This window comes from Giraffa tippelskirchi, chromosome 5 (genome assembly GCF_054371585.1).
Source record: "Giraffa tippelskirchi isolate mGirTip1 chromosome 5, T2T-mGirTip1v1.2.pri, whole genome shotgun sequence".
Taxonomy (NCBI): Eukaryota; Metazoa; Chordata; class Mammalia; order Artiodactyla; family Giraffidae; genus Giraffa; species Giraffa tippelskirchi.
The window spans coordinates 14,653,748-14,671,310 of NC_137279.1; the positions used below are offsets into that span (position 1 = coordinate 14,653,748).

Here is a 17,563-nt window from a genome sequence, read left to right on the forward strand (position 1 = left end):
GAGTTTTGAAGCAGTTGTATCAAAATGCTAGTGAGTTTAGAATTTGATGTGGAGAGTCTACTGTGTTTTATGTTTTTGCTCTTGCTTTGAGCTAAGCACATGTTCTATCAATACTTAATTGATATAGGACTTTTATCACCTGAGTTTTATTTTTAGTGATAATTTTTAAAGGTTTTTTTTTTTTTTTCTGGCTGTTGGTCATAGCAGTATGAAAATTCTTATCCTTTGTTCTGGCAATACAGTGAAGAGAAAGACTTACTGTAACCTCAGTTAGCCAGAATGTTTGATGTGTAATGCCTTGTATGCTGTTTATTTGCCAAGTATGCATTGCCATGAAATTATGCAAACCAACTGTAGTTTGCTTTATGATTCCCTGGTGGCCGAGGCAGTAAAGAATCCACCTGCAACTGGGGAGACCCGGGTTTGATCCCTGGGTTGGGAATATCCCCTGGAGGAGGGCATAGTAACCCACTCCAGTGTTCTTGCCTGGAGACTCCTGTGGACAGAGGAGCCTGGCAGGGTCGCAAAGTGTCGGACATGACTGAGTGACTAAGCACACACACATGCATTGCTCTGAAATTATGCAAACCAACTGTAGTTTGCTTTGCGGTTAACCGAAAGAAAAGGTTGTGGTTTTGTTTCTATTCTTAATGTTGAAACAGGGGGACATAAAGTATTTTTACACCTGGTTCAAAGCTCTCTCATTTGATTATTCTGGTTTTCAGTTGCTAATAATATTTTTCTTACCTGGATAAGCTTAGGGTTTGAGTTTCGTATTTAATTTCAGATAAAGGTGATTGTGTATGTGTTTTGCAAAACCCTAAAAATAGTATTATTAAGCTTTCTAAGCAGTCATTTAAAAAGAGCTCTTTACAATCAAATTAACATTTGAATGATCTCTTATGTAGTATCTTTCAAAATACATAAGCAACTTTTAAAAAATGATACTTGAGCTACTTCTAAGTGTTTTTTATATGTGTTGAATATGAAACTATAAAGCAATAAAATATTGTGCATTCTGGTAAATCATGGTTCTGTTGGAATTAACTGAAAAAGTAGTTAGGATCTTGACATCTCAAAGCCACATGTAAAAGTACTTAGGAATTTCTACTAAAATATATATATAATATTAAAATTATAAAATATTGAATTCAGAATTTGGTAGCTGCATGTGGGTTCTAATTATATCAAAGCATTTGTTACCTGGAATCCTTTCCTCAGGAAATAAATCATTGTAGAACACCGAAGTTTTTAAAATAACCTGAAGGATTGCAGGCTGCAAGTCTTTTTGTGTTTAGTCTAAGTTTTTTGTTTTGGTCTTTCCTTTTGTGTGACCATCTGTGTAGTGTTCCTGACCCTTTTTTTTTTTTTTTTGCTGCAAACATGGTAATGAGTTTGGAATCCAGATAATTGAGTTAAGTGAGAGGCAGGAAGATAGAGTTGGACATTGGGGGTCAGGAATATTTTTGCTGAATTTTTAGAATTAAGAATCATATGGGCATACAGGTATAGGAGGAACAAGTCATATTCAAGGTACAAAGGATCAGAGTAGTCTTAGAAACTTTGCCATGGTGATATTGCATGAATGCAAGAAGGGTGTGGAATAGTATTTTCAAACTTCTAAAGGAGAGAAAATATGTTTCAGGCATTGTATAATCATTCGGATTGTTCTTCAAGTGTAAAGCAAGAGCTAGCTTAACCCAGAAATAACAGTACTAATGACGCTGTTTTAAAGTAAACAAAAATAACTTACCTGAGGACAAAGTCCAGGCACCCAAGAGATGAAAACTCAGGAATGGAGACGCCAAAGAAAAGTGATGTGCATTGACTCCAGTTAAGTAGAATTCTAACACTAGCAACTGGGGAAATTATGATTCCAGACCAGACTATAAATGTTATAAACCTTTAAAAAAAATCTTTGTCAAAGCATTTAAAATTTTCTTTCTGATAGTTATAAATGTACAGAGAAATTTTTGAAATAGCTAAAACTAATATTTAGTGTACCATTATTCAAATATATATATGGACTTCCCTGGTGGCTCAGAGGTTAAAGCGTCTGCCTCCAATGTGGGAGACCTGGGTTCGATCCCTGGGTCAGGAAGATCCCCTGGAGAAGGAAATGGCAAACCACTCCAGTATTCTTGCCTGGAGAATCCCATGGACAGAGGAGCCTGGTAGGCTACAGTCCACGGGGTCGCAAAGAGTCGGACACGACTGAGCGACTTCCCTTCCCTTCCCTTCTCCCTATTCAAAATATTAGAGACTTTGGAATTGAAGTATTATTTCTTTGTAAAAACCTGACTAAGAGAAGTTAGAACAGGACTCGCCTTGCTTGCTGCCTTCTTGTTATATGACTTAAGATACGACGTAAATCTCTGCTATACCTAGTATAGTGGAAAAGGCAATGGCACCCCACTCAGTACTTTTGCCTGGAAAATCCCGTGGACAGAGGAACCTGGCAGACCACAGTCCATGGGGTCGCTAAGAGTCGGACACAACTGAGCGGCTTCACTTTGACTTTTCACTTTCATGCATTGGAGAAGGAAATGGCAACCCACTCCAGTGTTCTTGCCTGGAGAATCCCAGGGACGGGGGATCCTGGTGGGCTGCCATCTCTGGGGTTGCACAGAGTCGGACACGACTGAAGCGGCTTAGCAGCAGCAGTAGCATACCTGGTATGGTAGATACAGAAATCTCAAAATTTGGACCCACTTCAAAAATTTTATCCTTTTCCCTCTGTGTCATGAAATTTCTGCAGACATTATTATGTCACAACCACTTTTTTCATCTACATGGATAATTTGGCCTTTACTGAATTCCTCTAGCTGCATATCTAGATACTGCTTCAGTGACAGCAGTATCAACATTCCATGGTCAGCTGTTTCTTCTGTAATACCTTTTATGTTCAATGTGAATTTCACTTTCAGTGTTTCCACTTTTCATTTCTTTGTGAGCTTTCATCCTCATTGGTTAATTTCCTCTTTTGATTATCTATTTTTATAAACTGTCAAACTGTCATGTAGGATTATCACTAGGTGACAAGAGACATATAACTTCATGTTTGCTGTCTAAACTAAAAAATACACGGTGATCAATCACTAGTTCCACTCTGAAAGAAGTTATGTGATTGATCCCTGATCACAAGAAGCATCTGGTATATACATAGTAATTTGTGGATTGAAGAACTGGCACTTCAGTTTGCATTCTGTGCAATTATTTAAAAATACAATGGTACCTGGAATTTGAACCATGTTGCTGAAAGTTTAAATTGTGAATCTCAATTTGTGTGTGTACAGTGAAAACATGCAAAGTGAAAACTGTTTATAATAATATAATCGATAAAAATCCCAAGTTGAATTAGGGAAAAGGGTGAGTATATTAATGCTGTTATCCTTGTCAGGTAGTCAGTAAGTATTATCTAAAATTGAAATATGTAATACAGTGATTCTAGCTTCTGAATGTTTCTTATAGTCACATTAATTTTGGGGGACTCTTTTAGGGACAGTCCCCTGGTTAACGAGAATATAAAGTTTAGCAGGCTTTTCTTGTTTCTCTCCTTTTCTAAGATGTGCAGCCAAGTAATTGGAGATGTTCTAGTCCAGTTTCATTGAAGCAGCTATTCAACTTAAAGAACCTACTTCATTGGCTATGGCCACGCATGGAGGGCTAACAGCATCAACTCTCTGACACTTTGGGTGTTAACCTATTTCCCTTTAAAGCCTTTCTTTATTCCTAATGTTCATGTTGTGGGCATTCCTAAGCCCAATGCAGCTTCATCTTCTCATTCCACTATTCAGTTTTGGTACTGGAAAATTTCTTATTTTCAAGCTTAGCTATGTATTAAAAATAATTTTAAAAAATTATACAACATCTCACTGTGTAGTAGACAAGAGGGAGGATTCTTGCGTGTGCTTCATTATCATTTAGACTAGACATACATTGTCATGGTTGTTCATCCAAAAAAAAATCTACTCAATAGTATGCCAAGCTATAAAATGCCTATTAGTTGAATCATTGTGTTGTACACCCAAAATGAACATAATTTTGTGCATCAACCTATTTCAATAAAAAGTACCAATTAATAAATATTAAGAAATATATGAGACCTATGGTGGAAACTGAATTCATGAAAGAAGATTTGAACTAGTATATTGATACAGTAGTCCTAGATGGGAAGATTCAGTTGGTAAAAAATATCAATTCTCCCCAATTTAGACTCTTTCAATTAAAATTTCAATGGAATTTTAAGGAAATTTTAAAGTTATCCAGAAAAGTAAACTTGAAAAACTCATTAAGAAAATTTAGAACAAAATAATTGGGGGGGAGTGAATTGCTTAACCAAGTAGCAAGGCATGTTGTAAAGACTGATTAAGACAATGGTTTTGAAGCAGGAAGTAGGTTTGTAAAACAAATAGGTCTGTAGGGCAATAGGAGTAGGAACTAGGTCTGTAGAACAAAGTAGAGGCTATAAAAATGTGTGTTCATGTAGACAGTTTATAAGCTATATTTCAAGCAATTAAGGATGAATTGTTTAAAAAGTGGTATTTAGAAAATTGGCTATTTGGGGGAGCAAATACAAATACATTCCCACTTCACATCATAAGCAAAATTAGATTCCAGATGGAGTAAATATCTAGACGTATAAAAAATAAAATTATAAGTGCTGTTTTCAGAGACCCAAGATAGCCTTGTTAACCGTGCCCCAAATTTAGAAACCATGAAAAGACTAATAGATTTAACTACATATTTAAAGATGAAAGTAAAAAGTACCATAAACAAAGTTAAAAGCCAAAGGAAAGATAGGAGAAAAAACGTTTACTATACGTAACAATGTATAAGGAGTCAGATGACCAATAGAAAATAAACAAAGGGTATAAGTAGACATTTCTAAAGAGAAATAGCAGTGGCTAATGCAAAAAGATATTTATCCTCATTTGTAATGAAACTTGAGATACCATTTTTTATCCAGGAAATTGGCAAAATATAAACTGTTGATCATTGCCTGAGAGTGTTGTTAAGAGTGTAAATCTTTGTCTTCAATTTGATAGTAGCTAGCAAAAATGAAAGGGCTTCCCTGGTATCTCAGCTGATAAAGAATCTGCCTGCGATGCAGGAGACCCCAGTACAATTTCCTGGGTCAGGAAGATCCCCTGGAAGAGGGATAAGCTACCCACTCTAGAATTCTCGGGCTTCCCTGGTGGCTCAGACAGTAAAGAATCTGCCTGCAATGTGGGAGACCTGGGTTCAGTCCCTGGGTTGGGAAGATCCTGTGGAGGAGGGCACGGCAACCCACTCCAGTATTCTTGCCTGGAGAATCCCCATGGACAGAGGAGCCTGGCGGGCTACAGTCCATGGGGTCGAAAAGAGTTGGGTATGTGATAAGTTGGATAAGCACAGCACAGAAAAAATGAACTATCCGTACTTTTGACCGACTGGGTCTGGTTTTAGAGATTTAATCCATAGAATACAAGCATATGTACAAGAGATATGGGCATATAGCTGTTTATTGAAGCATTGTTTATACAGCAAAAAATTGAATTCAACCTACATGTTCATCAGTACCCATACTTTGGAATACCATGAGGAGCAGGTCCTATGAAGTGTGTGGGCTCTGGAATCAGGTTGCCACGTTTGCATTCTGCATCCGTCATTTACTGGTTGCATGACATAGGCTTACTTAATTTCTCCGGCCGTCAGTTTTCTCATCTATAAAACAGAAATAATGGAATTTGTTTCAGAGGGTTATGTGACAAATTAAATAAACTAAAATATATAGAACAGTGCTTAGAACATAAGTACTCAATAATATTCAGTTCAGTTCAGTTGCTCAGTTGTGTCCGACTCTTTGTGACCCCATGAATTGCAGCACGCCAGGCCTCTCTGTCCATCACCAACTCCCGGAGTCTACCCAAACCCATGTCCATCGAGTCGGTTATGCCATCCAACCATCTCATCCTCTGTCGTCCCCTTCTCCTCCCGCCCCCAATCCTACCCAGCATTAGGGTCTTTTCCAATGAGTCAACCCTTCGCATGAGGTCGCCAAAGTATTGGAGTTTCAGCTTCAACATCAGTCCTTCCAATGAACACCCAGGATTGATCTCTTTTAGGATGGATTGACTGGATCTCCTTGCAGTCCAAGGGACTCTCAAGAGTCTTCTCCAACACCACAGTTCAAAAGCATCAATTCTTCGGCGCTCAGCTTTCTTCACCATCCAACTCTCACATCCATACATGACCACTGGAAAAACCATAGCCTTGACTAGACGGACTTTTGTTGGCAAAGTAATGTCTCTGCTTTTAAATATGCTCTCTAGGTTGGCCATAACCTTCCTTCCAAGGAGTAAGCGTCTTTTAATTTCATGGCTGCAATCACCATCAGCAGTGATTTTGGAGCCCAAAAAAATAAAGTCTGACACTGTTTCCACTGTTTCCCCATCTATTTGCCATGAAGTGATGGGACCAGATGCCATGATCTTAGTTTTCTGAATGTTGAGCTTTAAGCCAACTTTTTCACTCTCCTCTTTCACTTGAATCAAGAGGCTCTTTAGTTCTTCTTCACTTTCTGCCATAAGGGTGGTGTCATCCGCATATCTGAGGTTATTGATATTTCTCCCGGCAATCTTGATTCCAGCTTGTGTTTCTTCCAGCCCAGCGTTTCTCATGATATTAGTTAATATTAAACTTTCACTATGGAGTTATTAAAAAAAATAAAATACATCTGTAGAATTTCAGCATAAAAAATCCCAGAGTGATTTAAGTGAACACGTTTTAGGACAGTGTGTGCATATGGCATGAGTACCTATTTGTAATGAAATTTTTAAATGATGTATGTGCATGTATTTCTATGTGTGTGGATAGGTCTGGAATGATAAATGCCAGTTGTAACAGCAGTTTATCTCTCTGGAAAGTGAGATTGGGTGGAGGGGAAATGGATTGTTATTAGAGTTTTAAGGAAATATTTTGTATTTTACAAGTACATATTATATTTATAGCTAAAAAGTTTTCTTTTAAGGTTTCATGGACTGTAACAATAATAAAACTTTTGATTAATTTTTGTTAAAAAACTGAAAAGTTATGTTCTCTAAAAGATGTGCACTTTCCTCTTACTTTCCTTAGTGACTCATTAAGACTTTCCTTGCAGGAACATGCTTATCCAGCGGATGAACTCATGCCTTTGACCTGCAGAGGTCGGGTTAGAGGCCAGGAGCCAAGTCGGGGTGATGTTGATGATGCCTTGGGAAAGTGAGTATTAACAGGGCATAACATGGCATCTCAAAGTTCTCAAGTCTTAAGGCATCTTAGAGGCAGTGTATAATTGTGTATCTGGGAATTGGTTAAATTTCAAAGACTGCTCTAAGTATTACATTAAATTCCTTTATTCCTTTCTGTTATCTTTTGTACACTATTAATCAGTTTACCTCTTAGATCAATGAAAAGTTGAGTCGTTTGTTAAGATGAATGTGGCCTTTAGAATGTATATAATCGTTGACACTTATAAGGTGTTGATGCGTTAATATTGTTTTTTGCTTTTAAAAGAGCTAATGACTATTTCTGTTCACTTCGAAGGATTTGTAGTTATGCCGAATGCAAATGTGATGTTAAGGTTTTTCAGGTTCTTTTGGTGTTTTATAGGTTACATGGTACTGTAGATGCATGAAAGTACTAGTTAATGGAATAATGGAAACTGCCAGCCAGTCAGTAGGATGCAGATAATGTCTTATATGTTCATGGATACAAATATTCAGAATTCTAATGTTTTGTATCTCACTATACTTGTTTCTTAGATTTTCCCTGACGCTGATTGATTCTTTGGACACTCTTGTGGTAGGTTTGATTCTTCTTAAATTATTTTATAAATTTCATAATATGTATGCTCAAGTACTAAGAATATAATTGTAGTATAGTAAGTCTGAAATAGAAGCTTTCAGAATTTAAGATAATTTGATCTTTGCTTCAAAATAAATCTTCCATACTGTTGAGTTGATAATGTCATGTGAGTGTCAAGTGAAATTATGTAGAATCATGGAGATACTCAAAATGTATAGTATGTTAGTTTACATGATGCCCCTTAATCAGAAAAGTTGTTTCCTTTTGGACAAGTAGGTTGAAGCTATTGGAAAAAAGTAATTCTAAAAATTGCTGTTGATATTCTTGTTCCAGAAGGACATGCTGCAATGATACTGAAATAGTTAAATTAAAATTTTTATATATTAGGTCCATTAAAAATTTACTTCTTTCTCAAAAGTGATTTTTAATACCAAGTGATCACTATTTAGCACTCCTTTTAAACCCGATGGGATGCAAAATTATTTAAATTAATTCTCATTGGGGATGGTTTGTGGTGGCAGAGGGGAATGGCTCAGTTCCATCTGTCATGATTTCTGAAGGTAGTATCTTTCTAGTTTTTTACACTCAGATCATTTATGGTATAAAAATAGGCTTGTTGCAGAATTTTCCTTAAGGCATAATTCTCAAAGTTGAGTTAATGTCTAAAGTATTGATTAATATTTTAAAAAACACAACAAAAAGCCTTTGTGGTGGCAGAAAATTTTCAGAGCCTGGCTTTTCTTCCAGTACTGTTTCTACATTTTTATTTCACTGGGTGATTCTTTTCTCTTTTTCTTTTCTTTTTTAATCAGAGACTCTCCACTATATCAGCACCTTAGGAATATTACTTACGAAGTTTAAAAAAATATCCTTCTCTCCCGTTATTCTGATTTAATTTTCCTGAAATGGGACCCAGCATTATTATGTATTTCTCTAAAGCTTCTCTTTGTTTATAACATTTAGCCATAGTTGAGACATTTTTTGTTGAGAAGCCCATGATTGTTTAGACCTTTTTAGCTGTATCAGAGTTTTGAAAGTTGAGATTTCATTTTTCAGAAATAAAAGGAATGTGTGAATCATATTATAATGACTATAAGGGAGACTATTGTGTACCTTATTTTTGGTTTAGTAGTCCTCTGTGTTCTGCTATGATAGGAGAAGAGAAAAAGATAAACAGGTATCCCAGGAGACACAAATTGCCACCCTGGGAGAAACTAAGTGGTGTTATTTACTTATAAGTGTAGCTGGATGATGCACGTCCTGTCTGTCCTGATACAGGGGAGTGAGTGAGGGGCAGTAGCTGCGTATTAGGAAAGACCACAGGTGGATGTACGTTTGCTTCTCATTCTGTCCTCTTAGCTTTATCCTTATACTGAAAGCTCTCCATCCTCTCTCTCCAAGCTCTTACTGATTTTTATGAACCTCCACCTCAGATATTCTATGTGTTTTAAAAATTTTTATCAGAAATGAAGGAGAAAATGTGTTTCTAGGCTGCATAACTTCCCTATATTTAGAAATTTACTGGTCTCTAATTGAGCAGCCATTATTATAAACAGGTTCTATTCCGTTTTGAAATTAAACCACTTTGGCATTGGTTCTCAAAATATGATTGCAGCACCACCAGCATCAGCATCACCTGGCAACTTGTTAGAGATGCAGATTGTAGCGCCTCATACCAGGCCTGTTGAATCAGAAAGTCTGGGAGTAATGCCCAGGAATGTTTGTTTTTTTTTTTAGCAAGCTTCCAGATGATTCTAATATATGCCAAAGTTTGAGAACCGCGTGTAATGATGCAGTGCTTTTTAGACTTGTTTGCTACAAATCACCTGGGGATCTCGCTAAAATAAAATGCAGATTGTGATGGAGTAGACTGAAGGCAGGCCCAAGGAGGTGTTTTTCTAACGAACTGCCGCTTGGTGGTGCTGTTGCTGCTGGTCAGCGGACCACACTTGGAGTACCGTTCGGTGTGACCTGAGTTCTTGCTGCTTGTGGCAGGGAGTACCAGAAAGTGATCACATAATATTAATATGTGACGTTGGCCAAATTATTTCTCTTCTTTGGACCCCTGTTTTCACTTCAGAAGGGCCTAGATTGGATATCTAAGATACCTATTAATATCTATTTAAACAGAAGAATTAAAAGAAATTAGTTTGAAAGTTTTTCCTACATTTAGAAGGAATGTTGTACATTTTATCAATACAAGTATTTAATATTTCTAATTTACTCTGTGATCATTTTTTGATTTGTGGTTTCTTTATTTGAAAATATTGGAGGACATAGCACTTGGGACAGGATGCAACCTTATTGTTTTTATTCTGGTCACACCATAATATGTTAAATAGAACTTCTGTTGTCAGAGTTTGATCTTTCAATTTAAACTCTTGTTCATAATTCTAGACATATAGTTTCTATTGATTGTAATGAGATCAAACACTAAAACTTTAAATTTATCACTAAAGTCAACGTTACCATGAAATCTACAGAGAGAAAGATACTGAACAAATTAAAGAGGGGAAGGGAAGAGACCTGAATTTGTTCTTTGTTATCAGTTAGGAGCTTAAGAAACCTGATAACTAATGGAGGTGTTAGAATGAATTTTTAGCTAATTATGGACAAAACTCTCCTCATTTTTATTCTTCTTTGAAACAGATAGTGTAGGTACTATTCTTGGGAGCAATTCTCAGGAGATAGACTTTGAAATAAGATGAACAGAATTATATTAAAAAGATGTGTGTGTGTGTGTGTGTGTGTGTGTGTGAGGAGTGAGTAGAACAGTTGTGTCTCCCAGAAGTGATACAGGTCTTTCTTTGTACATTCACATTTGTGGCTTCAGAATTTACATGGACTTGGAGACTGAGAAAGAAAAGCACTCAATTTAAAATCAGGTTTTATATTATATTATACTCAAGGCTTACCCTAAATTTTACTTTAACTTTAGTAAGACTCTTATGTTTTATGCCTAAATTAGAATTTAAAAAATTTTTACTTCCTTTTGGCTGTGCTAGGTCTTCATTGCTGTGCAAGAACTTTCTCTACTTTAGTTGCGGCGAGTCAGGGCTACTCTTTGTTGCAGGGCACAAACTCCTCATTGCCGTGCCTTCTCTTATTGCAGAGTGCAGACTCTAAGCACTCGGGCTTCAGTAGTTGTGGGGAAAAGGCTCATTAGTTGCAATTCCTGGACACTAGCGCACTGGCTTAGTAGTTGGGGTGCACCAATTTAGTTGCTCCTTGGCATGTGGGATCTTCCCAGACCAGGGATCAACCCTATATTCGCAGGCAGATTCTTAACCTCTGGACTACTAGGGAAGTCCCTAAATTAAGATTTTTAGTGAAGTATCAGATCAGAAGAGAAAGCACTATAAAATATTATCAAACAAAAAGATTAAACAGTCAAGTAAAGGAAAACTACTTTTAAAGGACCTGAGATCTAAATAACATCTACTTGTGCAACCTTAATTTAGACTGAAAAACCGACACAACCTGTGTAATGACAGTGACCCTCTTCTGGAGCTGATTGCAAGCATCCAGAGTTCTTAGCTTCATCAGGATTATAGACCCTCATGGTAATAATGGTAATAATAGATAGTAATGCTATCAAGCACTTACTAAGTCAGGTGCTCTACTAAAAGTACTTACACGCATTACCTCATTTAGGAAAGCAAACCTCTGAGGATAGGTATTTCCTCTTTTTGTAGATGAAAGAACAGGCTCAGAGATGAGACTAAGGAACCAGAATTCAAATCAGAGCTTGTTCTTTAGCCCAACATTGCACTGCCTCCTCAGTTAGGGGCCATGACGTCCATGGGGTGAAAGATGGCAAGCGGTGTATGGTTTAGGATCAATTGATCATTCCCTGGAGGATGTGCTTTCTTCTGAGACTAAGCAAGTTTTAAAATGATATTTGATGAATAGGGTGGGTTTGTTTTGTTTGACTTGGGAACCAAATCCCAGTAGAGTTCTCCTCTTGCAGCTCTAGGTCATGGGTTATACACACTAGCTAACAGTTCTGATGATGATTGTTTTAAAGTCCTAATGATATTTCAGTGTGTCGAAAAAAAAGAAGTATATAAAGATTCCTTGCAATATAAGTAGGCATTTAATCTTTTTCAGTTTTAGATAGTATCACATTTTTATAATATGCTTAAGGGAAACATTTTTTCTGTGTTATTTTTTATAATCTTAAGGTATTAACTTGCTATCAGTAGCCCATTCTAAGGATATTTCTCTATGTCTTGGTTGAAAATAACTTTACTTTCAATAATTTTCTTCTCCTAGGTATTAAATAAAACTAAAGAATTTGAAGATGCAGTGAGAAAAGTTTTAAGAGATGTTAACTTAGATAATGATGTAGTTGTTTCAGTCTTTGAAACAAACATCAGAGTTCTTGGGTAAGTATGTGAGATACTGAACTCTGATTTTAATAACAGAAGAATAAGGGTATACTCTTTATTTCTTGGTGGTGGTAAAGCAAGAAATTTCTTATGTTTAAAAAATAAAAGGTGGGATACTGGAAAACACAGACTGTGGAATGACCCTGCTATATGTGAGGCACAGACAGCAACCAGCTCTGGGAATAGTAATAGCTGCAGACTCAAATCAAAGGTGCAGACTCAAATCAAAGGTAATCCTTGTATGTTGGTAAAAATGGACTGACAACAGGTCAAGTATTTGCATATTAGCTACATCACAGTTTTTTTGCCAGCTTATCTATTTTACTAACCTTAGCACTTCAAGCCAAACTGAATTTATAGGGTTACCTTTGAACTAACAGTTTGAAATATTCTTGGAACACAGGAAGTACAGGATTTATTAATTCACGTTTCAACATTATTACATTTTTATATTTAATGGTTATTTTTGTGTTACTGTAACTCATTTCCTTTTGTCACACAGGCAGAGTGAGTCTATTCATCAGTTAAATTTAAAAAATTGTTTTTAGCTTTTCACAGAGTTTATTAATCTACTACATTTAATAAAGAGTGGGGAATTTTTGTTAATGTTATACTAAAAGTGAGAGATTTCAGGGTGCTATAATTAAATTTAAAATTTGTTAAAATCAAATGTGTTAAACTTATTAAGATAAATGATTTCTAGGTTGTTTTTTATTTTAAGAAAATGTAAGTTATTTAAGAATGCCAAACCCTTTTGTTGTTGTTGTTTAGTTGCTCAGACGTGTCTGACTCTTTTGCAACCCCATGGACTGTAGCCCACCAGGCTCCTCTCTCCATGGGATTTTCCAGGCAAGAATACTGGAGTGGGTTGCCATTCCCTTCTCCAGGGGCCAAATCTTTTACAACAGTTACATTTGATTCTTTTTTTTTTTTTCATACTGGCCATGGTTTAATAATGGTTTTTATAATGGTTTGCCACAAACTGAGTATCCAGAGTTAGGTAAGAAATTATGTTCTTCTGTGATTGTTCCTTATGTGCTAAATTGTTGGTAGCAAGATACCCACATCTGTTTAGGTGATGATGTGTAAGTATGTGTACAGTGTGACTAATGTTTCATCTCTCTGGTTGTAGGGGTCTTTTGGGTGGACACTCACTGGCAATCATGCTGAAAGAAAAAGGCGAGTACATGCAGTGGTACAATGATGAACTTCTCCAAATGGCAAAGCAATTGGGTTACAAACTTTTACCAGCTTTCAATACTACCAGTGGCCTTCCTTATCCAAGAGTAAGTAATTCTGAAAAATTTGGCAGCCTTTGTATACTTCTTTGCTGTTTTGAAAGAATCAATTTTTGTGATCCAACCATCGTTCCTTACCTGCTTGAGGCTGGAAAAAAAATTGCTTCAAGCACTATAACAAATTTATATGAACATATTGGGTAATTTGCATTTGAGTGGTGTGAGAACTTAGATTCGTTAAAACTTTTTGTGTCATTGCATAAGGTTATGCTGCAGAAGGAAAAAACAAATGCCAGACTAAAATTTGGGCCCCAAATTATTTGTGCAGACGATGTGGTGGAAGCAATAGAGGAGGTGTTCACTCTCCAGAGGAGAGGATATTGAGAGAATACAGGACAGAGGGGAATGAGGAAGAAGTATAGTAGTGAAAAGGAGATTGTTTGGAGACTTAGGAGGAGAACCACAACGTAGTGTATGGCATTAAAAATACTAAAAAAAAAGAGTTTCAGAAGGACACGTTCCAGCAAACATTAGGATAATTAGGGTAAACAGAGCCTTGAAGGATGTAATGTGGCAGAATAAAGGAAAAGAACGATTCAACGTAGGTGAAAGTATAGGGACATTCATTCTAAGATTTCCTCTATGTTAGTAGTTAAGGAGAGTTGGCAGCACAAGCACAGTCAATTGAGGGAGTTTTTATTATTATTATTTATTTATTTGGCTGTGTTGGGTCTTTCATTGCAGTCCATGGGCTCTTCGCTGTGGCAGGTCGGCTTCTTTCTAGTTGTTGCAGGCGGACTCAGTAGTACTAAGCCTGCAAGGCTTAGTTGCCCTGCAGCATGGGTTCCTCAACCACGGATTGAACCCTTGTTCCCTGCATTGTAATTGCAAGGTCGATTCTTAACCACTGGACCACCAGGGAAGTCCTAGGAGTTACTCCCCCATCCAAGAAAATTTTATATTTAAGGCAGAGGGAAAGGAGCTATTGAAGATGGAAAGAACTCTCTCCTGATATATTTCATTCTTTATTATTAATAACAGTATTACTCTTTCCTTCTTACCTGGGCCAGACCTCTCAGCCATTACCAAACTCTATTAATTTTATTTCTTACCATTGCTTTATTGTTGAAACTAATATAATTGTATTCATAAACTATTACAAATGTATATTTTACTCTTTTCTCTCTAGGTTTTGCTTCAGAGACTTAAAAATTAATCTTACTAAAGCTGATTTTTATCAAATTGCTCTCAGAAATTTACTGACTCTGCCTTTTGTGCTGAATGTCCTTTAACTTCCAGGTTTCTTTCTGGTTTGGCAATCAACTTTCTTTCTGAGGTTCTTTCATACCCGTACGCCAGTGAAATGCATGTTCTGTTTCAGACAAAGTAATCTGTTTGTGTTTTTCAAAACACCTAGGGAGTTTTTGGTTTTGTTTTTCATTTCCAAACCTTTAGGCTTGCCATAATAACTTCTCTACCAATATAAATAAGACTCATTTCCTCCATCAAGAAATCTCTGACTGGAGATTCAGCGTGATATTACATGCTTTTCAAACTGAAGGTCGCAGCCCATTCGTTTACCCATTGATTTAGTGGATCGTGAAAACATCTTTTTTGTTGTTATTGTTTAAAAAAAAGACTAGTATTAAATTTCTTATTTAAATTTCTATCTCGTCTGTGATATTTTTAAATAGCTCGTCTGTGAATATCCTTATACACACCTTTTTTACTTATTTCTTCCTTAGGATAAATTACTAGAAGAAAAAACAAAAACGCCATAAAACAGGGAATGCTTTTTAAGGCTTTGTATGCTTATTGACCAGTTGCTCCTCAGAAAGGTTCTACTTTATACTTCCTATGTTATGTAAAAGTGCATGGGTCATACTGCTGCCCACACTGTGTATTACCTCTCTTCAGCCAATTTGGGCTTCCCTGATAGCTCAGCTGGTAAAGAGTCCTCCTGCAATGCATGAGATCCCGCTTTGATTCCTGGGTCGGGAAGATCTGCTGCAGGAGGGATAGGCTACCCACTCCAGTATTCTTAGGCTTCCCTTGTGGCTCAGCTGGTAAAGAATTCGCCCGCAATGCGGGAGACCTGGGTTCGATCCCTGGGTTGGGAAGATCCCCTGGAGGAGGGCATGGCAGCCCACTCCAGTATTCTTGACTGAAGAATTTCATGGACTGTATAGTTCATGGGGTTGCAAAGAGCCAGACATGACTTTCACTTTCACTTTTAGCCGATTTAATGAGGAAAAAATGGAAACATGTTCTAATTTGAAATTTCTTTTGCTTGTGTGGTTTAAAATTTGAAATCTCTTTGCTTATTAGTGTGGCTTAAACTTTCTTGTTAATCTTTTTGCTTCCTTAGCATATTAAAATTGAAATCAAAATTATTTTAAACCATCTAAATGTTTAGTTAATTGAATTTACTTTTAGTAAATATTTTTAGTTCTTATTATAAATGGAGGTGCTAAATTTTGAAGAATCTAGCAGTTCTTCACTTTTGTCATAATGTGAGAAGCAGACAAGAAATTGAAACAAAGACAGTATTATTACTTACGTATCCTCAGAAGTATCAATATAATTTTTAAAATTATTTTTTTAGAAGAGAACTACAGGTAGAAAATAGCTACCTTCCCATCCTTCTTAAATATACTTAGTAAATACTGCTTTTGCTCATGAAAATTGGTACAGTCAACCTCTTTTGGATATAAATACATAATTGATACTATTTGCAGTAATGGTTTTAACACAGAAGTATTTGCTGGACAGAAATGCTATTGAACAGTTAATGGTTATTTTTTTATACCCACATAAAACCCTAGAGCTCATTTCTGGTCATCTTGGTTCAAGTTTATATTGTGGTGGTATTTGGCTGGTTGAAACATTTTTCTTTGTGTTATTTGTTAGTCTGTCAGCAAGGTAACATACTCTGTATTTCAGAATTTTAAAACCTGTGAATAAAATTTTAATCTTTTTTTTTCAATGAAACATAATAAAAAATTTATTCAATTGATATAAAAAGCATTTGCCAATGAGTAAATACAATCTTAATCTTCTTTTAAATATATACTATAGTTAGTTTTTTCTCTATGAAAGACTAATGCTAATACTTTTTCACAGATTCTCAGTTACACCTCAGTTTGTTTTAGGACTGGTATAGTTTCCTAATTTGGTACTGACTAGTTCAAACTGTCCAGAGAACACGATTGTTATAGCAGGTATTTGCTTTGTATAATTATTATATTCTTACTGAATTTTGATATCCTTGAAGAAGAAGCTAAGTGAAAACTTACTTATCCCATGAATAGTATGTGCTTAGAATGTACTTCCCTAGATGCTAATTGGAAAGTCACAAAGATCAGCAGAGAAAATTTTATCAATTATCCTCGTGATTTGATTAGAGTCTCAATTGAAAAATGGTTTCTTATCCAGAAATCATTGTCTCTTGATAATCACTAATGATAATCTTCTGATTTTATTTAGATCAATTTGAAGTTTGGTATCAGAAAACCAGAAGCTCGGACAGGTACTGAGACTGATACCTGTACAGCTTGTGCAGGCACCCTGATCCTTGAGTTTGCTGCTCTGAGTCGATTCACAGGAGCAACAATATTTGAGGTTTGCTTTATATAGTTTGGTCTCCTGGGTATTGGGCATAAATAACTACTTTATAGCTTTTCTTCACTGATCAAGTATTAAGAGAATCAATTGGAGGATTTCTGTTATCTCAGTGAACATTTTGTCTAAATTTCAACACATAGTTTTTTTTTTTTTTTTTTATTCAAGGTATCGAATTTATTGACATAAATATTTCATAATATTCTCTTTTCATAATATTCTCTTATTTTCCTTTTTTTTTTTTTTATGTTCTTTTTTTTTTTTTTTTTTTTTTTTATAAATTTATTTATTTTACTTGGGGGCTAATTACTTTACAATATTGTAATAGTTTTTGCCATACATTGACAAGAATCAGCCATGGGTTTACATGTGTTCCCCTTCCCGAACCCCCCACCCACCTCCCTCCCCCTCCCATCCCTCTGGATCATCCCACTGCCCCGGCCCCGAGCCCTTGTCACATGCATCGAACATGGAATGGTGCTCTGT

General features: G+C 36.1%; 1 protein-coding gene across 5 annotated transcripts in view; it reads left to right on the top strand.

Moving 5' to 3' along the window:
* EDEM3 (ER degradation enhancing alpha-mannosidase like protein 3) overlaps window positions 1–17,563 on the top strand; it is a 71,792-nt gene that overhangs the window by 16,837 nt on the left and 37,392 nt on the right. For all 5 annotated transcript variants that reach the window (XM_081486148.1, XM_081486150.1, XM_081486147.1 and 2 more), the window contains exons 3-7: window positions 7,142–7,242; window positions 7,785–7,824; window positions 12,103–12,215; window positions 13,351–13,504; window positions 16,943–17,077. In XM_081486148.1, the coding sequence (XP_081342274.1) occupies window positions 7,142–7,242; window positions 7,785–7,824; window positions 12,103–12,215; window positions 13,351–13,504; window positions 16,943–17,077 (543 nt within the window). The remainder of the gene's footprint in view (window positions 1–7,141; window positions 7,243–7,784; window positions 7,825–12,102; window positions 12,216–13,350; window positions 13,505–16,942; window positions 17,078–17,563) is intronic.